Raw genomic sequence first — 23,954 nt, forward strand, 5'->3', positions numbered from 1 at the left:
GTATCTTTGGAGAACGAGGGATTACATGCTTGTGTATAGATCTAAAGATTTTATTCTTACAAGATACATGAACTCTGGTTTCCAAACTGATAGAGATTATAGGAAATCCACTTCAAAATCAGTGTTTACTCTTAATGAAGGGGTTGTAGTCTAGAGGAGCGCCAAACAGGGTGCACTGCTGACTCCATTTTAGAGACAATATGTAGTATCTTGTGAAGCTGCCAAGGAAACTGTGTGGCTCAGGAAATTCCTGACTGATCTGGAGGTGGTTCTAGACATGTCAAAGCCTATCACCCTTTATTATGATAATAGTGATGTTGTGACTAATTCCTAAGAACCTATGAGTCACAAATGTAGGAAGCACATAAAGTAGAAGTATCATCTCATTCGAGAGATTGTGCATCGAAGGGACGTGATCGTCACACAGATAACTTCGGTGCACAACGTTGTTGATCCATTTACGAAGGCTCTCATGTCTAAGGTGTTTGAGAGTCACCTGTAGAGTATAGGTCTTCAAGACATGCCACATCTAATCTAGGGTAAGTTGGAGATTTTGTACTGGGCGTATCTATGCCCTAGTTTCTTGATTTGTGTACTTTTGTATTCGTATGACTTTTATGATGTACACTCCACTAGTTTTAGGATAAGTGGGAGATTGTTGGGGTTGATGCCCTAAATCTCATTGGTCCTTTAGTTTGTAATTGTATTGTAAAAATAATTTATTTATTTAATAAAATATGAGATGTTTTATTTGACATTTAATAATATTAACCCACAAACTCGATAAACAAACATCCAAGGTTATCTTCTGTAGTTTAAACATGTATGTGGAGACATACGGGTGGATCGTGTTTAGGTGATAACTTAAACGGTCTATAGTAGATGGATAAGGTTGGGTACCTTATCCCGGCGACACTACGAATACAACCTGCTTTGTAGATGTTACAATTGTTGTGAAGTTCTATAAATGATATGATCACGATCATTCATGTAGAGACATACAGGTGGATCATGTTTAGGTGATAACTTAAACGGTCTATAGTAGATGGATAAGGTTGGGTACCTTATCCCGGTGATACTACGAATACGGCCTGCTTTATAGATGTTACAATTGTTGTGAAGTTCTATAAATGATCTGATCCTGATCATTCATGTAGAGACATGTGAGTAGGGGTGTTTTATACAAAATGGTTTGTATAAGACCATACCATAAAATGAATAGTCTCAGTATATAACACCGTTAATAGTAAAGACTTATATTTCACTAGAATGACCGTAGGTGACATGACCTGAATCCTTAGTAAGTTGAAGCATTCTTTTGATCTGCATGGGCAATAGTGGCCAATTCGCCAACTCAATATGCCTACCATTTTGGGGATTTGTTTGATCGTGGAGCTGAGAACACAACTACACAAAACAAAATTCACTCATTCTTTAATGTCAGGGTGAGTAGATAAATTGTTCCCTCAAAGACTAATTTTGGGTCTTGAACAATGTGACGTCACATCCACCCTCTTTTGCCCCGAGAGGGGTTCGGTCATAGTTGAACTATAACTTATTGTTCATTAGAGGGATCGATGGTACTTAAGAAGTTATATGTAACTTCATGAGCAAAACGATAATTTTGGCCCAGCTGTAATTATGAGCAATTTGTGAAGGGTTATCCCACTATTGGTTGGTTATATCTAATGGACATAGAAATATAACTATAGTGCGAATAGTGCAGTTGTTGGTCTTTAGTGGAGTGAACGACAGTTAATGGATGTTGAAAAATTTAATTAGAAGAGTTTAATTGATTATTCAAGTGTCATTTAAGCTTTAATCTACAGGTCCATAAGGTCCATTAAGGTTATAGCTAAATTAGGGTTGTTAATAATCAAATTATTTTTGGATTAATTTAAATTGTTCAAATTAATTGAGAAAATTAATTATATATGATATAATTAATATAAATTAATGTATGTGATATAATTAATATAAATTAATGTATGTGATATAATTAATATAATGTATTTGATAACATTTAATATAAAGTTTATTTGAGAGAGAATAAACATTTGAATACGATTTAAATATTAGTTATGTTGGGGTTTGTGCCCTAAAGTCTCATGTCCAACAGTTTGTAAACAACTTTGTACAAACACTTGTGATGTATTATATAAGTGATATTTATTTCACTACTTGACTTTTGATGCATTATTTTATGAGACGAAATTATGAAATGAAATGCGGTGATGGAAATGCGTTGAGCAACAAGTTTTCTCAGCAAAATCCAAGTGTAAACCCTATTGAGTTTCCTGGCAAGTCCAGGGTCGAACTCAGGGACTAGGAGAACGGTATGCGGTGGTAATTTTCAAGAAGACTTTGCAGTAACTAATAAATCAAATAGTTGTTTTGGATTGTTGTTTGCGATGTAAAATAAATGTATACGGCGGAGTTACGAAAAGAGTTGATAATACGGAAGATGCGATGAATATGCGGGGAACGGGTTGAGAAAGGGTTTGGCTAACACTTTCTAGGATGCGTTCATGCAACATACATACAATAGCAAATCATCTCTCAACGCAAATGCTACGACTTCTAGTACTAGAACGCATACATATATGCGATGACTCTAAAGGACCTACACATAAGCCTCTATTCTTATTTATGCGATGATAACATGACATACACACAGATAAGGCGACCACATAATATCATAACCTATCTCTAGGGTGCGTGCGATATATGTTAGCAAATAGAGCTTGTCTCTAAGTCCCTATCTCTTGCTTATGCATATCTAATCTCGCTTTCTCGAGTCTAAATTCTAACCTAGCTCTCTCAAGCCTTAGGTTCTTTCTTTAGACTCTATCTCGAGTAGCTCTAAAGGGGTGTTGGGCGCAGTATAAGATAAGATAATCGCATGCGATGAAGATCCTAGGTCATGTTAGCTTAGTTCTTGTAAACCCTGAACTCTAAGTTTCCTAGATAAGAATGTTTAGCCAAAGGAATGTTATATTAAATATTTGATAAGTGGAAATCCATGTTTATTTATAGGATTATGGAGGAATAGAAGGAAAAACACATTAAATGAAGGAGCTCACAAATTGGTTTTGGCTGGAAGCACTAAGTGCAGGGTGATGTGGCGATTTAATCATTGAACTTAGGAGGCGACAAGAAGATTAAAAATAAGCGAAACTTCAGAAGTTTGGTTTCAGCAAATGACATAAGCAAATTAAGTGAAATTGGTGCCATTTGAAAGCTGGAAGAATTTAGTTTTCGAGGTTGTGTTGCCAAAGAAAGATTTTAGAAGGAGAAGAACAAAAAGTGAAGAATTTGCTGAATGAGCAGATTCTCGGATTAATCAGGGCCCGAGGTGAAGATTGGTAGCTCCAGGCCAAACTACAAGGAATTTCTGGCTGATATTTTAAGGTAATAAAATTAACTTAATTTAAACGAGTTTATAGAAGGAAGTTTCTTGAAAAGAGTTCTGGATTTTGAGTTATGAATTTTTGAAGTTCAAACATAAAATTTGTGCGTAAGCAGGCAGCTACTTGGGAAGATCAAGCAAACAGCTCACCGTAGAGAGTGAGAGCGAGATAATGAGGATGAGGATCTCACTCAGGATGATAATCTCGCTAATTTTTGTGCTAAATCTCGCTTAAAAAGAAAATCTTGCTGGAATTTTGGACTGAATCTCGCTGGTGTGGAAACAAATCTAACTAGAGCTGGTAACTCTTGCTATGCTGAAGTCTTGTTAGTGAAATACTTGATCTCGCTCATGAGGATGAACTCGCTCATGATGATTATCTCGCTAGTAATGCTGATTTTGTTGATGAAAGTTTCATTAGTAAACGAACTATCTGAGGTATTCTGCTGAGAATTCTAAGGAATTTAACCGAGAATTATGTCATTTCAGGCCAAGAAGAGCTAGGAGAGGTGTATAAACCGCTAAGAGCCCCGACGAGCTGTGAGTGACTGAACTTTCAATACTTATGCATATAAGACCATGTAAGTTATGGTGATGTTGATGATGAATTTATACTTCCTCAAGCAATAAATGTTTAATGAATAGCTTAACGTATCTTCTCTGGCTTGTATATGTTTTAAAAAAGGCCAAGGTATGTTGTGAATTCATTACAAAAGTTAAGTTTCTAATGTTGAAGCATGTATTCTGGAGGAAGGCTATGATAGAATGAGTCCTTGTGTAAATGGCATGTAATGAAACTTAATTTGATGCTAGGAAATAACCCGGTACTAAAGGACACGGAGAATATATCTGGGTAATAGTACCTAAGGTATTGACGGTACTTAGAAAACTCCACGTGCACATAGGTAGTTCTGAATAAGAGGCCGAAGTATAGGTATCTTGGCCGGTAACAGACGTTGGGAGCTAGAGCGATGTAGGATCGTTCTCAACTAAGGAATAATGATTTTTAATGATGTCTAAGAATGGTTATCAATGTTTATGTTTAAAGGAAGTTACTTGAGATGCTCATCGGTATATTTACTTGTTTATAGTGATATAATGCATGGTGTAATATGATTCTATAGTCACTCACTGGGCTACTAGCTCACAGATTTTCTATGTTTTCCTTTTCCAGGTAGCGGTCAGATTCCTCAAGGTTGATCCTGCTGCTGCTTGCCACTGAAAGGCCCAGCTTGTTAAGAAGAACTTAGGTTGATAGTCTGTTTATGTACACATGTTTTGTGAGAGACTAGAGCTTTGTTAGTGATGTTTGGGCCCAACTGTAAATATTTTCCCCATAGATGTTATGTCATAGCTGTTTACATGTGTTTATATAATCTTATGTAGAACCTTAAGGAGGCATGTTGTATGCATACATTATTATTGTTTAACAGGTTGGTATTTAGGTTAAAAGGCTAAGGTGGTGAGTGTTGGTACTAGGGCTAGTAACTACCACTGCCATATCCTCTTCCAGAATAAGAGGGTAATCTGGGAGGGAGTGTGAAAAGTTTGTATCAGAGTATAAGGTTTTGGGAATAAGAGGGAAAGTTCATGCATAATTCTAAGTCCCTAAAGTGTGAGTTCTTAACATGTGTACATTGTAATAGGTGGAATGCCGAGGCAAAGTGGTAGACAGAGTAAGCAGATAGGAGGCAGGAATACTGACCTTACCAATAGGGGCCCGGAGGTTAGAAAGAACCCACCGGGTGGAAAGAGGAAGGTGAACGATCCAGTGGGCCAGGAAACGACGTCTGAGGAAGAGTCTAGTACTCCCCAGGCAAGGGCAGATTCTCAACTAGAAGATAAAGTTTTTGATAGGATAACGCAGAGGTTAGCAGCCAGTGTGGGCTCAGTACGAGCCGACCCAGAGAATAAATATGGTATTGAGAGGTTTAAAGCCATAGGAGTTGTGATATTCGAAGGTACAACATACCCAACTAAAGCCGAGTTATGGCTAGATGTAATTGAAAAATGTTTCAATGTTATGAATTGTCCAGAGGACAGGAAGGTAGGGCTAGCCACCTTTCTACTACAGAAAGGAGCGAAGAAATGGTGGAAAGTGATATCCCTCAGACGAGCCAGTACAAATGCGATGTTATGGCCTGAGTTCAGGAAGGCCTTTGAAGACAAGTATTACCCCACCTCGTTCCGAGATGCGAAAAGGGATGAGTTCCTCAGACTAACGTAGGGAACGATGTCAGTAGCAGAATATGAGTAGAAGTTTACAGAGTTATCGCAGTTTGCTCTGCTGATTATTGTTGAGGAAAGAGATAGATGCAGGAAGTTTGAACAAGGTTTGAGGAAAGAGATTAGAACTCCGGTGACATCTACGGCTAATTGGTTATACTTTAACCAATTAGTGGAAACGACGACATGAGTTGAGCGAAGTTTGGCAGATGATGAGCAGTTGAAAAGGGGCAGTGAGGCTGTAGTAGAGCCCAGAGACAGGGGATCCCGACCTCTAGTTGCAATTCAGACTAGTGGAAGCCAATTCATTGGTACGAGTTGGCAGGGATCCAAGAAGAGGAAATCGAGACCCTCAGCCAGTGCACTTAGCCAACCAGAGATGCCATGAGCTGGTGAGTCGATAGCCAGCACATACAGAAAATCGATGTGCCCTAGTTGAGCAAGAGGCATCTTGGAGTATGCTATAGTGGCAGAGGCGTATGTTTTCAATGCGGACAAGTGGGGCATTTCAAGAGAGATTGTCCCCAGGTGAATAGGGAAGCCCCAATAGCATAATAGACAATCTCCCAGACAGTTAACCAACCAAAGGGTGCTGAAAATCGAGGCGAAGGGTCAAGTGGTGCCAAGCAGAAGGGTGTCGTAGGTCGACCCCAACAACAGGGACGAGTGTATGCCATGACACACCAGGAGGCAGCGAAATCTCCAGATGTTGTGACCGGTAATGTCATATTTTGTGGACAGTCTGCATATGTTTTATTTGACCCTGGTGCCACACATTCATTTATATCCAGCATGTTTGCATCTAGTATAGATAGGTTATTTGAACCTATGTCTGAAGAGCTATATATCTCTACCCCTTTGGGATATGTGATAATAATAGATAAATGTTATAAACATTGTGAGATGTTGATCAATGGTCAGGACTTTTATGTTGATTTACTTCCTTTGGAGTTGTTAGAGTTTGATGCTATCCTAGGGATGGATTTCCTAAGTAAATATCGTGCTTCAGTGGACTGCTACAAGAAAGAAGTAGTGCTCAGAAAATCAAATGGCCAGAATGCAATGCTGGCAGGAAGCAAAAGATTAACTGCGGGGAATCTGATATCAGCAGTGAAAGCTAGGAAGCTGCTGAGTAAGGGATGTAAGGCCTATCTGGCTCAAGTAGTGATTGCTCAAGGGAAAGAGTTGAACCCAGAAGATGTCCCCATGGTAAATGAGTTTCAGGATGTATTTCCTGAGGAATTATCGGGGTTGCCACCCGATAGAAAAGTGGAGTTCACTATTGATTTAATTCCAGGAACAACTCCTATATCGCAGGCACCGTATAGAATAGCGTCAACTGAGTTAAAGAATTAAAGGTTCAGCTGCAAGAGTTAGTTGACAAGGGATACATTCGACCTAGTGTATCGTCTTGGGGAGCTCCGGTGTTATTTGTAAGGAAGAAAGATGGTACACTTAGATTGTGTATCAACTATAGAAGCTGAATAAGGTAACGATTAAGAATAAACATTCGTTACCACACATTGATGATTTGTTTGATCAGCTAAGAGGAGCCACATTGTTTTCAAATATAGACCTGAGATCGGGTTATCATCAATTGAAGGTGAAGGAAGCTGACATTCCTAAAAATCGCATTTAGAACAAGATATGGACATTATGAATTTTTAGTAATGCCGTTTGGACTGACAAATGCCCCTGCGGTATTCATGGACCTTATGAACAGGATATTCCATCCCTACTTGGACCAGTTCGTGATAGTATTCATTGATGATATATTGGTATATTCTAGCAGTAGGGAGGATCATATGACCCACCTAAGGATAGTATTGAAGATGCTACGAGATAGGCAGTTGTATGCTAAGTTTAATAAATGTGATTTTTGGTTAGATTGGGTTGTATTTCTCAGGCATGTTGTTTCAGCAGATGGTATCAGTGTAGATTCCCAGAAGACGGAAGCAATAGTTAATTGGGAACGGCCCACGATTGTTCCAGAGATACGCAATTTCTTAGGTTTGGCAGGTTATTACCGGAGGTTTATGGAGGGTTTCTCTAAGATAGCTCTTCCATTGACAAACCTGACCAGGAAAGGCGTGAGGTTTGAGTGGTCGTCAGAGTGTGAGCATAGTTTTTAGGAGCTAAAACAGAGGTTAGTATCAGCATCAGTGCTTACCTTGCCTGTTCCAGGTAAGAAATTTGAGATTTATTGTGATGTATCCCGACAAGGATTGGGATGTGTGTTGATGCAGGATGGGAAAGTGATTGCATATGCTTCTCGTCAACTTAAGAAGCACGAGAACATTTATCCTACGTATGATCTAGAGCTGGCAGTAGTTGTTTCTGCTTTGAAGTTGTGGAGACATTATTTATTTGGAGAGCGTTGCAGAATATTTACATATCACAAGAGCTTAAAATATATTTTTGATAAAAAATAGTTAAATCTAAGACAAAAAAGATGGATTAAGCTAATCAAAGATTATGAATGTTCCATCGAGTACCACCCTGGTAAGGCTAACGTTGTAGCGAATGCACTAAGTAGGAAATCCTCGGGACCCAAGGCCATTATTGGCTCAATGAAAGGAATGTTATTGCAGGAATTCAGGAATTCTAGAACTGCCTTATCAGTAGGACTATCAGAAGGAGTGATAGCTACATTCCAGGTAAGGCCTACCTTAGTAGAAGACCTTAAGCAGGATCAGTTGAAAGACCCTGATCTTCAGAAGATTGCTGATGATGTAAGTAAGGGAATCAGAGTTGACTTTCAATTGAGAGCGGATAATGAACTAAAAAAGGAGGGAAGAATGTGTGTGCCTAGTAAGCTACAACTTAAGCAATCCATTCTGGAAGATATGTTAAGAGTTTGTGTATTACAATTCAAAGGAAGTTGGGATACACAATTGTCATTGATTAAATTTGCATATAACAATAGCTACCATTCTAGTATTGGAATGACTCCCTATGAAGCGTTGTACGGCCGACTTTGCAGAACCTCAGTATGCTGGAACGAAGTCGGAGAACGACAATTATTGGGTCCAAAATTAGTTCAACAAACAACAGAGAATGTGAAGCTTATTAGAGATAATCTTAAGGCAGCTCGCGATAGACAAAAGAGCTATGCTGATAAGCGAAGAAGAGAACTAGAATTTGAAGTCGGAGATTGGATATTTCTTAGACTGTCCCTATGGAAGGAATTCTCCAGTTCGGGAGGAAAGGGAAATTAAGTCGGCGATACATCAGACCATATGAAATTGTGGAACGAGTTGGTCCAGCAGCATATAGATTGCAGTTTTCGATGAAGCTAACTCGTATTCACGACGTATTTTATGTGTCAATGTTAAGGAAATATGTGCCTGATCCTATGCACATACTAGTAGCACAACTAGTACAGGTAAAAGAAGATTTATCTTACGAGGAAGAGGTCATCAAGATTTTAGATAGGAAAGACCAGGTACTCAGAAATAAGACGATTCCTTTGGTGAAGGTACTATGGCGTAATCATGGAATCGAGTAAGCAACCTGGGAACCTGAAGAGCAAATGAGGAAGAGATATCCTCAAATTTTCAAATGATATATCAGGTAAATTTCGAGGATGAAATTTCTTTTAAGGGGGAGGTGATTGTAAACCCCGAACTCTAAGTTTCCTAGATTAGCACGTTTAGCCAAAGGAATGTTATATTAAATATTTGATAAGTGGAAATCCATGTTTATGTACAGGAGTTGTGGAGGAATGGAAGGAGAAAAACATTAAATGAAGGAGCTCACAAATTGGTTTTGGCTGGAAGGACTAAGTGCGGGGTGATGTGGCGGTTTAATCATTGAACTTGGGAGGCGGTAGGAAGATTAAAAGGAAGCAGAACTTCAGAAGCTTGGTTTCCGCAAATGGCATGAGAAAATTAAGTGAAATCGGTGCCATTTAAAAGCTGAGAGAATCTAGTTTTCGAGGTTGTCTTGCCGGAGAAAGAAAATTTGCAGAAGGGGCAGATTCTCATATTAATCAAGGCCCAAGGTGAAGATTGATAACTCTAGGACAAACTACAAGGACTTTTCGGCTGATATTTTAAGGTAAGAAAGTTAACGCGATTTAAACAAGTTTGTAGTAGGAAGTTTCTTGAAAAGAATTCTAGATTTTGAGTTATGAATTTTTGAAGTTGAAACAGAAAATTTGTGCCTAAGCAGGCAGCTGCTTGAGAAGATCAAGCAAACAGCTCATCGTAGAGAGCGAGAGCAAGATAAGAAGGATGAGGATCTCGCTCAGGATGATAATCTCGTTGATTTTTGTGCTAAATCTCGCTCAAGAAGAAAATCTCGCTGGAATTTTGGACTGGATCTCGCTGGTGTGGAAACAAATCTAACTAGAGCTGGTAACTCTCGCTATGTTGAAGTCTTGCTAGTGAAATACTTGATCTCGCTCATGATGATTATCTCACTAGTAATGCTGATTTTGTTGATGAAAGTTTCATTAGTAAATGAATTATCTGAGGTATTCTGCTGAGAATTCTAAGGAATTTAACCGGGAATTATGTCCTTTCAGGCCAATAAGAGGTAGGAGAGGCGTATAAACTGCTAAGATCCCCGACAAGCTATGAGTGACTAAATGAACTTAATGCTTTCAATACTTATGTATATAAGACCATGTAAGTTACGGTGATGTTGATGATGAATTTATACTTCCTTAAGCAACAAATGTTTAATGAATAGCTTAGCGTATCTTCTTCGGCTTGTATATGTTTTAACGCAAGCCAAGGTATGTTGTGAATTCATTAGAAAAGTTAAGTTTTTAATGTTGAAGCATGCATTCTGGAGGAAGGCTATGATAGAATGAGTCCTTGTGTAAATGGCATGCAATGAAACTTAATTTGATGCTAGAAAATAACCCGGTACTGAAGGACAAGGAGAAGGTATTTGGGTAATAGTACCTAAGGTATTGACGGTACTTAGAAAACTCTACGTGCACGTAGGTAGTTCTGAATGAGAGGCCGAAGTATGGGTCTCTTGGCCGGTAACAGACGTTGGGAGCTAGAGCGATGTAGGCTCGTTCTCAACTAAGGAATAATGATGTTTAATGATGTCTAATAATGGTTGTCAATGTTTATATTTAGAGGAAGTTGCTTGAGATGCTCATCGATATATTTACTTGTTTATAGTGATATAATGCATAGTGTAATATGATTCTATAGTCACTCACTGGGCTACTAGCTCACAGATTTTCTATGTTTTCCTTTTCCAGGTAGTGGTCAGATTTCTCAAGGTTGATCCTGCTGCTGCTTGCCACTGAAAGGCCCGGCTTGTTAAGAAGAACTTAGGTTGATGGACTGTTTATGTACACATATTTTGTGAGGGACTAGGGCTTTGTTAGTGCTGTTTGGGCCCAACTATAAATATTTTCCCCATAGATGTTATGTAATGGTTGTTTACATGTGTTTATATAATCTTATGTAGAACCTTAAGGAGGCATGCTGTATGCATACATGCTATTATTGTTTAACAGGTTGGTAATTAGGTTAAAAGGCTAGGGTGGTGAGTGCTGGCAGTAGAGTTAGTAACTACCACCATCATATCCTTTTCCAAATTAAAAGAGTAATCTGGGAGGGGGTGTGACAATTCTTCTCAACCTATTCGATAAAGTTAGTTACTCATGTGTGCTTTTAAGAGAATGAACAGATGTAGAATAGAAAGTTCCATTTTATAGATAAATAGTTGAAATACAAAATAAAATGCAAGATGAGAATAAAGAGCCTGGTAGTAATCTCTTGCTTCCTAAGGCTTTTACACTGTCTTTTCTACTCTATTCAAAAGATAGTTTCGCTCTCACGAGAGTCAGCCCTCTCTTTTCTTTTCCACGGCTCTGGGTTTTCTCTCGAGCTGACCAGAGCGATCTGTCGGCATCTCTTTCCTTCTCTCGCTCCGTCTTCTAAGTAAAAAAGAAAACTATGAACAAGGCTATTCTATCTAAGGAAAAATTCTCTAACTCTCCGAACTCCTTCACTGAAGGTTGCCTTCAGTATTTATAGAGCTTCGGGATGAAAGGCTGCTTTTCTCTTATGATTACACTGATCGGATGGCATTAATTCTCTGTCTGATGCGTCGAATATGTCATCGAAAAGTTAAGTGTACTTGCTACAGTAGTTCGCTAGCGGCTTGTCAACTTAATTCAGATTCGATCGTCATCGACTTTCTATTCCATCGTGATTTATTATGCTTTTCACCCAGATGTGCCCACTAAGTTGCGGCGGCTCTATGCGGCAATCCTTCTGAGCAGATATTTGCAAGCACAAATCAACACAAAGCCTTGCGGTAACGTTGCGCTCGACCGTTGCTTTCTTTTGATCGTATTTTACGCTTTGCGTCAACGCATATTCTGCACAAAAATACAAAAGTTAACTGTTTTTATGCGATGAACGCATGCGACCGCAATAGTATGAACTTAATACTTTTTGGATGCAATCTTATATATTTTATCAACGCAAACCTACATTGTTTAATAACTTAGCACTGTAATAACGTGCATTTCTGCCCGTTATCAACTTTGCACATTTAGATGTTTTTTATTTTACCACAAACCAATAAATTTAATATCCATGGTTGTCTTTATGTAACTTAAGCATGTATGTAGTGACATAAAAGTAGATCATGTCTTAAGTGACAGCAAAATAGTCTGTAATATATGGATGTATGAGGAAAACCTTATCCTGGTAACACTACGGATGCAACCCGCTTTGTGGAATTGTTACAAATGTTAATGGTCTGATCCTGATCATTCGTGTAGTGGATATGCGAGCAGAGGCGTCCTATATAAAGAGTTTGTATAAGACTTGACCTCGAAGTGTTAATGTCTTGTCATATAACTCCGTTCATGACTGAGACTTCACTTACTAGGATGACCATAGTTGACATGATCTCAATCCTGAGTGAGTTGAGAACTCCTGTCATTGAGGGCGGTCCTTTGATTTGAATGGATGCGAGTGGCTAGAACGCCGACTCAAACCTATCTTTTTGGGGGTTCGTCTGATTTGGAAGCTAGGAGCGTCGACTCGAACCTATCATTTTGAAGATTCATCTGATTTGGGAGTTGGGAACTCAGCTTCACAAGATGAAGTTCACTTCTTCCCCAAAGTAAGGGTAAATAGATAGATTGCTCTCTTAAGGGCTGATTCTGGGGCTTGAACGATGTGGTGCCACACATCTTCTCATGGGCCGAGAGGTATTCACACATAGTAGGACTATGTTGTATTTTTCATTAGAGGGATCAGTGGTACTTAAGGAGGAATATGTAATTACAGGGGCAAAATGATAAATTGGCCTGTTGTAATTACGAGCATTTGTGAAGGGTTATTGTATTGATGATTGGTTATATCCAATAGACATAGAAACATATCTATGGCAAGAAGAGTTCAATTGTCGGTCTTTAGTGGAATGCCTGGTAGTTAACGGATGGTAGATATCGTGACTAAAGAGTTTAGTTAGTTATTCACGCACCGTTGGAGCTTCGAGCCATAGGTTCATAAGGTCCCCTTGGTAGCTTGGATACAAGTTGAAAATCCATTTTTGGGTCAATTTGAAATGTTCAAATTGACAAGAGGGAGTTCAATTATATATGATATAATTGAACAAGTTAATTAAATATGATATAATTAACTTAACGTAAGATTTGGAGGAAATTGGATATAAATATGATTTATATCTAGTAGAGGAAAATATTATAATTAATATATGATATTAATTTATATGTTATGAATATGATAAGGTCACATTCATTGGACGGTTATAAAGGAAATGGGACAGCATCTTTTCTGTTCTAAATAACGGATGAGTGCATTATAAATAGCTGACGGTGTGCAGGAGTCAGATGTGCAGACATTGTGTTAAAGAGAGTGTCATCGTTTAGAAAACCAGTGCCTATACGATAGTGACTGCACGATCGCTTACATATACGATATTGCTAAGTGATCGCTTACCGATTACACCTTTGTGCGTTATTAACTAAACGATCGTTGACCTCTTCTTAAGCGATCGTTTAGCTTCCAATATTTACTAAACGATCATATAGACTATTGCTTAGTTTTTCCTATGCGATCGTTTGGACGACCACTCACCCTTTTCCTACACGATCGTTTATACGATCGCTTACCTTTTCCTACACGATTGTTTAGACAATCGCTTACTTTTTCCTACATGATCGTATACTTCACCTAAATGATCAAGCATCTTGTCTATGCGATAGACGACCTCATCTCCCACTTGCTTAATTGTTGTGTACGATCTCTCTTCCTCCTTCCCTCTACCAAATTCGAACAAAGCTCACACTTTGGATTCTCACTCCAAGAATATTGAGGGCTCTGAATGGTGGTTTCATCTTCGTTTCCTTCTGTCCGAATGGTGATTGTTCGAGGTAGACGGTTGGGTTTTAGACTTGTTGTAAAGAAGAAATCTTCATCTGGTATGATCTCTTGATCTCTTTAGCATTATGAATGCATATTAGTATGTTTTGAATGTATATGCAGTAATTTTGTCACAATGAATTGGAAAGATCCACTTCCGCTCGTAGGTACTCTTGAATAAGAGTTCCTTTAAGTTATATGAACTGGAACCATATAATTAAATTTTACTATAAAATTGATTTATATTAAATACAATAGGTCAATGAAAGAATTTCAAACTATAGGTTATTTTATATTTGAAACGATATAAGTTATAGGTTATATATACACATATATATTAGATATAATATATATTATATGATAAGTTGGTTATGGATGATTTATCATCTTCCCAAAAAGTATGCAGAGAGTTTGTAGTCTCAAGCACTCTCAAGAATGATTGGTAAGAAAAAAGTTCTCATCTCTTAGAAAAATCTCCATCTTCCAAAATCATTACAGACTTGGTTTTTTCGTGGTGGTGTCCATGTTGATTTGTTGATTTTTTTTGTTTGTGATCCAAGGTGACACCCCTGCAGGTTACACAGTCAACCGCATATACACAGTCACCATATAGAGGTTGTGTCTAGCAGAAGTTAGATCATTGTTGGCGAAGTTAGCAACCACCTCTGTAGGCTACACAGTCACCCACATAGGGACTATGTTTAATAGCTAACAGGAGTCAGATCGTTGTTGCCGGAGCTGGCGACCACCCCTATAGGTTACATAGTCACCCACACAAAGGATGTGTTTAGCAGAAGTCAGATCGTTTTTTGCGGAGCTGGCCACACAATCACTCACATAGGGGTTGTATCTAATGTTAAATCGGTTGTGAGCAACTTTGGTGACGATCTCATTGCAAGGAAGCAAGCATGTCAGGCAATGAAGACATTGTTAATAAACAAAACATAGGTCTACCTTCTAACATTTAGATAGGGAAGTCGGGTTCTTCTTTTACTTTTACTCTCCTCTTCAAGAAATAAAATATGGGATGGAGTTATCAATAAATCCTCTAAGTAAAAAAAATGATGAGTAAGTTATTAAAAATAGTGATGTGTTAAAAAATCTAAGAAAATAAGGGTAGTAGATTCTAACTCTTTTGTTAAAATAAATACAAAAAAGAAAAGGAAAAGTTAGGGAAAAAAGTATTATTTAAAAAAAAACCTTGCAAATTACGAGAAATGTAAATTTTAGTTTACTGTAAAAAAAAAAAAAGTAATATTTAAAAAAAGGGCCTTTAGTACTTTTTTTTCCCCAACCATGAGAAGAATTGAATAGAAAAAAAAGGAACATATAAAAGTCTTATCATTGAAAACTATGCAGAGTGGTTGTCGTGATAAAACCAAATTGGCATTCATCCATCCATATTTACCTGCATTTAAAATTAATCAATCCAATGTCCACCAAACCCAAAGAATAGTCATCCTTAAAACTCTTAAATTATGAGCATATTATTAATAGGTAAAACTTTTTAAGAACAAGCCAATACTATTATGAGCATATAGCATTCATAAAAAGCAAGTTTCGAGTCCTAAAAAAATAATTAAAAAAAAATTAAAAAATTAAAAAAGTAAGAGAAAAGAGATAAAAGAATTCAAAAGCTTGTTGAAAGGAGTAAAGGAATATGTAGTGTATTCTTTGGTTAACCCCAATTTATAGGTAAAACATCAAATTCAAATAAAGCTGATCAGTTATTCAAGATTCGGAGGGTTGACAAGTTCTCACGATAGAATCTCAGCATATATTGAATTCAGATTTCAATTTCTCCATTCAATTTTTCATTTCAAGCCAATATTTACGACGACCATTTAGTTGGAATTCTTCATTTTACTCCACCTTCATATAATCCAAATCCAATCACGTTGCTATTCTAGGCTTACTCTAAATTTTCTAACACTCAATTCCAATATTATTCCAATTTCATCTCCGAATTCTATTAGAGTCTACATTTTCCTTCCTAATTTAAAGATGGGTGGAATTTGATTAATACTCAAAATTCTATTCAAATTTTAAGTGGAACATAAATTTTCTACTTTAAAAGTTCGCTCCAAATAAGAAAGTCAATATTTTGATTAAAATTCATCTTTTATTTACTTGACATAAACTATGTCAAACAAAATATAAAATCAAACTATAACCAAATTCATATTTTAATCAACGAAATAGAAATTATCCCCTCAATCACACGATATTTCTTAAATTCATCTACTACATTGCGTGCATAAATTTTAAAAAGGGACATTTGTTGAATGAAAAATTTTGACCAATCACAAATTGTCATGTGACTTCTCAAAATTGACGATGAAATTACAAATGATCATTTTTTGGGTTAATTAAAAGTCAACATGTGTCCCAAAAATGGATTTGAAGGAAGAAAGTTGACCAATCCTGGTAATGTTATGTATTTTCATATTGGCCCTTGGATCGAATTAATTAAGTCAAATTAAATATTAATTTTGGGTTCGGGTTCAATTGAACCCAAAAAAAGGCAATTTGGCCCAAAAGCCACTTAGGCCCAAAACTAAATTAATTTGGCCCAAGGGTCAAACCCATACACCAACTAGGCCCAAGCCCACTCAAGACCTATGGAAGCTTTATAAATAAGAGCCCTACCTTTCATTTTTACTTTTTTTTTTTTGGGGGGGGGGGGGGGGCTCTAAAGATCGAAGGCTCTAAATATGAAGTTCTGCAAAGTTGAAGTCTGAAGCTCCCAAGTTCTTGAATTCCAAAGTCCAAAGCTCCCAAATTTTCAGGCTTCAAAGGACTAAAACTCCAAAGCTTGAAAGACTAAAGCTCTTAAACTCTCAAGTTTTGAAGATTAAAGCTCCCAAACACTAAATATATGAAGACTGAAGACTTAAAAGACTAAGGCTCCAAGCTCCTGGAGACTTCATAACTAAATTTGTAAGAAGATTTGGAAGACTTGAACTTACTGTAACGTTTGAGATAAATAATCAAAAGTATATATATTAGAGATTGTACCTTTACATATTACAAATCAATACAGATACAAAGTTTGGATTCAACGAATTAAATTTTATATAATTCTTGTCGAACAGCATTATATGCAATTAATTCTCTTGTTTAATTTGCACAATTCAAATTAATCCAAAATTAGCCGATTCTTATTTTTCCCTTAATGAACTAGCATTGTGACCTTACGAACTTACAATTTAGAAACTCAAATGATACGAGAATAATTAATTAAACTATTTAATTGAATTAATCAACATCCACTAATTGCATATCACCCCAGTGGAGACCCACAAAATATACCATTTGCACTATAGATGTATTTATGTATCAATGGATATACCTAATCGACAATAAGTCGACTGCTGGTAACTACAGTTTGGTCAAAGTACCATTTTACCCCATAGTCACATCTAATCTAACTTTGTTCATATACTACAGACCATTTAGATTATTACTTAAATACGACCTACATGTATGTCAACCACATACCTGTCTAAGTTACACGAGATAACCTTCGATCTTAGTTTATTGGAACCTTCGATCTTAGTTTATTGGATTGAGTTAATGCAATATAAATGTTGAATAAAATAACACCATAACTTGTTAAATAAATAATTCATATATAAAATTTACAAACTACAAGAACCACGAGATTTAAAACACCAACCCCAACAATCCATCATTCTAAGACCATCGGCGAGGTTGGCAAAGCTAATTATGACTAGTTCTTTGTATTCACATGTGTCACTCTGTCCATCACTACCATTTTTTTTAGTTACATACTCATTTTAGCCCAACTTAAACTTCTCATGGCCGAATTCAGCGAAACCGCCATGGGGCGTTGTCGCCTAAATCTTCCTAATATTTGTAGTCGTCAATAACAATTCCAAAGATGAGGAAACAACACAGTAGTCTATTTATTTATGCGTGGTACTACTTATAATAATTGAATTTGTTTGTTTCATGATGGTAGTCACCTGATCTATTTTTTTTTTTTTTTAGAATAGGTGATATTATTATACGACAAAAAGGGGATCCCATAGCCCGGGATCAAGGCATCAAAGCAACAAAGCACAAACAAAGAAAATGCAACAAAGCCAACAAGAGAAGACCAGAATAAAACCAACATAAAAATGCAAACTCGCAAACCCCCATGGAGAAAGCCAGAGAAAAGAACCCAAAACCCCATAAACAAGGGACAACAACAAAACAAAGAACCACAAAAAGTTCAAAAAGAAAAAAACATCTGTAAACACCTAAATAAGACCAAGAATATTAACCTGTTAGCATGAATTCTTTATATCTATATTGAATAGATAAAATCCTAGGATCATTCATGTCAAATTGTCAAGAATAACGTACCGGATTCCATTGCAAAATTGATGATAGCTTCAAAATGATGATAGATGACTATGGTCTTCCTCAACCAAAACTCTGAATGCCCTTAATGGGATCTCTCTGTAGATGGGATTCAAGAAAGACTGGGTGCTTATTGTTTTGGTATCTTGTGGACCATAGCCCTAAGGTCTCTTTATATACTAGTTCAATTAGGGTCCCTATTAAACCCTAATTAACTAGGAATGAGCTTCTACCCATTAAGTTCATACTCAATTAGGAATATAGGGCCTTAATTAATTAGATCACATAATAGGGCCCAATCTAATAAAATAATCTAATGTGATAAATTATTAATCCACGCACATAGCCCATACTTTAATTAAACATATTATTATTTAAATATGTCTAACAATCTCCCACTTGAGCTACGTCTATGTACCTAATATAATTAAATCACATAAACCTTAAGTGCGCATAAACAGGTTATTTCAATAATAGAATTCTCCTTTAGTTCAATCTGGTCCATCTCCTGTATTAGCATGGAATCAAGGTGGCTTTCGTCACTACCCTTGTAACTAAACCTTCCTTGATCACCAATTCAAATAGATTCAATGACATAGATCAAGTATGGATGGATAGCATATAAACTACTTGCAAAGTGATATGGATCATGTCTGTTTCCAACTGGTCCAAATTCTTTAATGAGATCATTCTAAAAAAAAAAACTTTATGTTAAACTGCTTGCATGATAAACAAGTTCAGATAATAAAACATAAACCATCAACTTTATTCTATATAGAAAATAAACAAAATAAGGTCAAAGAACATCCTCAATAACAAACTCCCACTAAACCATGGAATTAGAAAAGTGACTAACACCCATGTGAGCAACATGCTCATGAAAAACTTTAAGTGGTAAACTACTAGTCAATGGATCTACTACCATAAAGTTTGTTCCTATGTGTTCTATCGAAATTTGACCATTATGAACTCTTTCTTTAACAACCAGAAACTTCACGTCTACATGTTTTGACTTCGTATTGCTTCTGTTGTTGTTGGAATACATCACATCCGACTTATTGTCACAAATAATGTTAGTGGCCTTTATATGCCAACCACTATCTGCAGCCCAATGACAAATTTCGCAACCATATTCCATGATTGGATGCCTCATAATATGTTATAAACTCCGCATCCATGGTAAAAGAAGCCATAAGTGTTTGTTTAACACTTTTCCAAGATACAACTCCTCCAGCCAACATGAAGATATAGCTTGAATTGGATCGAAAAGTGTCTTGACATCCAACATAATCAGAATCAGAATACCCAATGATCTCCAAAACTTCTGATATCGGATAGGTGAGCATATAATATTTTGTTATTTGTAAATACCTCATAAACCGTTTGGCTGCTTTCCAATGATCCATCCCTGGGTTACTCAAATATCTGCCTAACACGTATATACTTGAGCATACATTAGACTTCCAATGGTCGATGCATAGGGAACCTTCTGCATCTCCTTAGTCTCGAGTGTGGTCTTGGGGCATTGACCTAAATGAAATTTATCACCTTTAACGATCGGGGTATCTCCCGGCGTACAGTCTTTCATGCCAAATCTACTTAAGATCTTTTCAATGTAGTTCTTTTTTGACAATCTCAAAATATCTTGAGAACGATCTTGCAGTATTTCAATTCCTAATACAAAAGAAGCATCACCAAGATCCTTCATCTCAAAATTTCTTTTGAGAAATCTCTTAGTGTCATGCAATAAACCTACATCATTACTAGCTCTGAGTATGTCATCAACATATAACACCAGAAAGATTGATTTACTCCCACTGAACTTGTGATATACACAATCTTCCACAATGTTCACCTTAAAACCAAATGAGGTTATCACTTCATGGAATTTGTGATACCATTGACAAAAGGCTTGCTTGAGATCGTAGATGGATTTCTTTAATCTGCACACCATAGACTTTGAATTATCATACACAAAATTTTCTTGTTGCACCATATAAATCGTCTCATCAATGTTTCCATTGAGAAACACAGTTTTTACATCTATCTGGTGTAGCTCTAAATCAAAGTGAGCTACTAGTGCCATGATTACCCTAAAAGAGTCTTTCGATGAAACCGGAGAGAAAGTCTCTTTGTAATCAATGCCTTCATTTTGAGTAAAACCCTTTGCAACAAGACGAGCCTTATATCTTTCGATATTGCCATGTGAATCCCTTTTGGTTTTAAATATCCATTTACAATCTATGGGTTTCACTCTTGATGGCAGTTCGACAAGTTCCCAAACATCATTGTCTTTCATGGATTTTATTTCCTCTTCCATAACACTTATCCACTTTTGAGAGTTAGAACTTCGTAAAGCTTGTTGGAAGTTGATTGAGTCATCTTCTATTACGTCCACATCATCCTGATGTTCTTGAAGAAACACAATATAATCATATGGAATTGCACTTCTTCTCTCTCTAGTTGATCTTCTTAGTGGCACTTCTTAAGGTTGTTGAGTTTGAACTTCAGGTTCAACAATGGGGACTTCAATGTTATCTTGTTCTATAATTGGTTCAATAATGAACTCAAGAATTGGAGCCTGAACATCATTTATAATCACACGAGGAAAAGAAACCAATTCCTCTTCAAAGACAACTTTCTTTATGTTATCTTCCCCCCAAACTCAACATCCTCAAGGAATCTAGCATTTCCTATCTCAAACAATGATCTAGAAGTGGGATCATAAAACTTGAAACCCAGAGAGTGCTTAGAATACCCAACAAAATAGCAGCTAATAGTTCTCGAGTCCAATTTTCTTTCATTAGGCCCATAAGGCCTAACCTTAACTGGACAACCCTATATGTGAAGATGTCTAATACTAGGCTTTTTTCCTGTCCACAACTCATAAGGGGTTTTGGCTATTGCTTTACTATGTACCCTATTAAGGATATATATATGTTGCAGTCTTTAGTGCCTCACCCCAAATGGATTCTGGTAGAGAAGAATGACTAATCATACTTCTCACCATATCTTTAAGTGTTCTATTTCCCATTTCTGTTACACCATTCATGTTGGGTTTGCCCGGCATAGTGTATTGCGGGACGATTCCACATTTTACTAGGTATTTGGCAGAGGGCCCTGGACGTTGTTCACCTGATCCATCATATCTACCGTAATATTCACCACCACGATCAGATTTGACAACCTTAATTTTTTTTCCAAGTTGAAGTTCAACTTCAGCTTTGAAAGACTTGAAAACGTTCAAGGATTGAGATTTCTCATGAATTAAATATAGGTACCCATATCTTGAATAGTCGTTTATAAACGTAATAAAATAGCGTTGTCTATTACAAGAGGCCGTAGGGAATGGACCACAAATGTCTGTATGTATTAGTTTTAAGACGTCTGAGCATCTGTTGACACCTAATTTTCTCATGTTGTCTGTTTTCCCTTAATACATTCCACACAAACGTTGAAGTTACTTAAATCAAGGGAATCAAGAATTCTATCTGACACAAGTCTCTAAATTCTCTGTTTAGAGATGTGACCTAAATGTTTGTGCCACAACATAGCATAATTCTCATTTAATTTACGTTTTGTACCACATGAATTGGATAACAAGATCTTGTTAAATGAAGCAAAAGAATCAAACATATATAGATTATCAATTAAAGAACCGGTACCAATAAGCTTAGAATCTTGAAAAAGACTAGCTTTATTATTTCCAAAAGAACAAGAAAAACCAAATTTGTTCAAACTGGAAATAGAAACTAAATTCCGTCTAAATGACAGTACAACAAAAGTCTCATTCAGATCTAAATAACAACCAGTTTTTAAAAGTAATCTAAAATTTCCAATAACTTCAACTGTAATTTCTTTGCCATCGCCCACATAGATGAATCTTTCAGTATAACTCGGCAGTCGGCTCCATAAGCAACACTGCATTGATATACTTATGTGAGTAGTAGCACCAGAATCTACCCACCAAGTATCTGTAGGTACAAAAGCTAAATTAACTTCAAAACAAATCAAAGTAAGAAGTTTACCCTTCTTTACACGCCACTTGGCGTACTTGGGACAAACTTTCTTGAAGTGACTTCTCTTTTTGCAGAAAAAACAAGGATTTTCAGTAGCTTGTTTCTTGTTTTTATTCTGTTGAGATATCTTTTCTGCAGTATCCACAATCTTCTTATCACGAGAGCCTATTGCCAAATGAGCACTTTCTGTCATTTCTCTCTTAATCCTATATTCTTCTTGCACACATTGTGAGATAAGCTCATTAATGCTCAATTTATCCTTCTAAATATTATAGCTTATCTTAAACTGAGTGAATTGTGTAGGAAGAGAGATAAGTAACAGATGCACGAGTAAATTTTCATTTATCTCGATATCAAGTGCCTTTAATTTACCTGCGAGATTGGACATTTCCATAATGTACTCCTTTATGTTTCCATTGTCCTTATACCTCATAGAAGTTAAAGAAGTCAAAAGACTACTTGCTTCCCATTTCTCATTTTTAGCAAAATATTTCTCAATTCGAGCAAGGAACTTATTGGCATTTTCACTTTTCGTGATAGAGCTCCGAAAAGACTCCGGAATGGAGTGCCTAATGATCATCAGACACATACGATTTTACCGTTCCCACTTCTCTATATTAGTCGTATTTGGTTGTTCCTTAGTAGAAGTATGTTTATCGGTCCTTAATGCAAGGTCCAAATCCATACACCCAAGAAGTATCTCTAAGTTTTCTTTCCAAATCTTGAAGTTCAATCCATTCAACTTATGGATTGAACTTATATTTCCAGATATTTGAGTAAGACCAACCGAAACAATAAATAACAGAACATATGCTCATAGTTAAAATATAACAAAATAATTTCACATATGTGGTGGGCCCCTTTAACAAGATACCTAGTACAACATTGATGTCCAGCCTTTGGGCAAAAAACACCAACTGTAGATGGTACTCTCAACGTAGTAATCAAATACCTGACAATTAACTCTGTAAAAAAAAAAACTTTCTTTGGACCGACTACTTTTCACATGAGCAATCCTTATAATTGCCATATACTCATTACCACATGCATACCCACAATTTGGCCAAATAATTATCTTCTTTTGGGCCGATAATTATCCACATAAATTCATGAATATGCACATCTTATTTCATAATTAAAACGACCTAGATAATAGAGGCTACTTTGGTAACATATTATTTTTGACCGATTCAATCTAAAATATAAGATAAATAATATAATAATATTATTGTACAAAAAATAAAGGAGGAAGAACACCAAATAGTCTTTTACAAAATTCACTTAATAATTGCATACACATAATACAATTAAAGTAACACAAACATGTAAATATCACAAAAACAATCAAATTGTAGATTTTAATTCACAAACTTATCAATTAAGAACTAAAAACCCTTTTCAAGAATTTCACCAAGTTATTAATCAATAAAACTTAGAAACGCGGGCAAAAAGTTCAATCAGCAATTAATCTAAATAGTTGACAAATCCAATATTATCAAACTATTAAAAATAAATTCACTAAATTCAATTAGTTTTTTTTTTCAACCTTAAAAA

The 23,954-nt window shown here is 36.4% G+C and overlaps 1 protein-coding gene and 1 pseudogene across 1 annotated transcript; one reads left to right on the forward strand and one right to left on the reverse strand.

Moving 5' to 3' along the window:
- The first annotated feature begins 6,310 nt into the window (after positions 1–6,310).
- On the forward strand, positions 6,311–8,853 carry LOC150036494 (uncharacterized). Its single transcript, XM_090313146.1, has 4 exons — positions 6,311–6,957; positions 7,542–7,725; positions 7,882–7,962; positions 8,068–8,853. The coding sequence occupies exons 1-4, from the start codon at positions 6,311–6,313 to the stop codon at positions 8,851–8,853; spliced, it is 1,698 nt and encodes a 565-aa protein (XP_090169272.1).
- A 13,343-nt stretch (positions 8,854–22,196) lies between these two features.
- Positions 22,197–23,166, reverse strand: LOC150036495 (uncharacterized; annotated as a pseudogene).
- Positions 23,167–23,954: the final 788 nt, after the last annotated feature.

The sequence above is a fragment of the Benincasa hispida genome, chromosome 4 (assembly GCF_027475165.1).
Source record: "Benincasa hispida cultivar pf3 chromosome 4, pf3_genome.v1.1, whole genome shotgun sequence".
Lineage (NCBI taxonomy): Eukaryota > Viridiplantae > Streptophyta > Magnoliopsida > Cucurbitales > Cucurbitaceae > Benincasa > Benincasa hispida.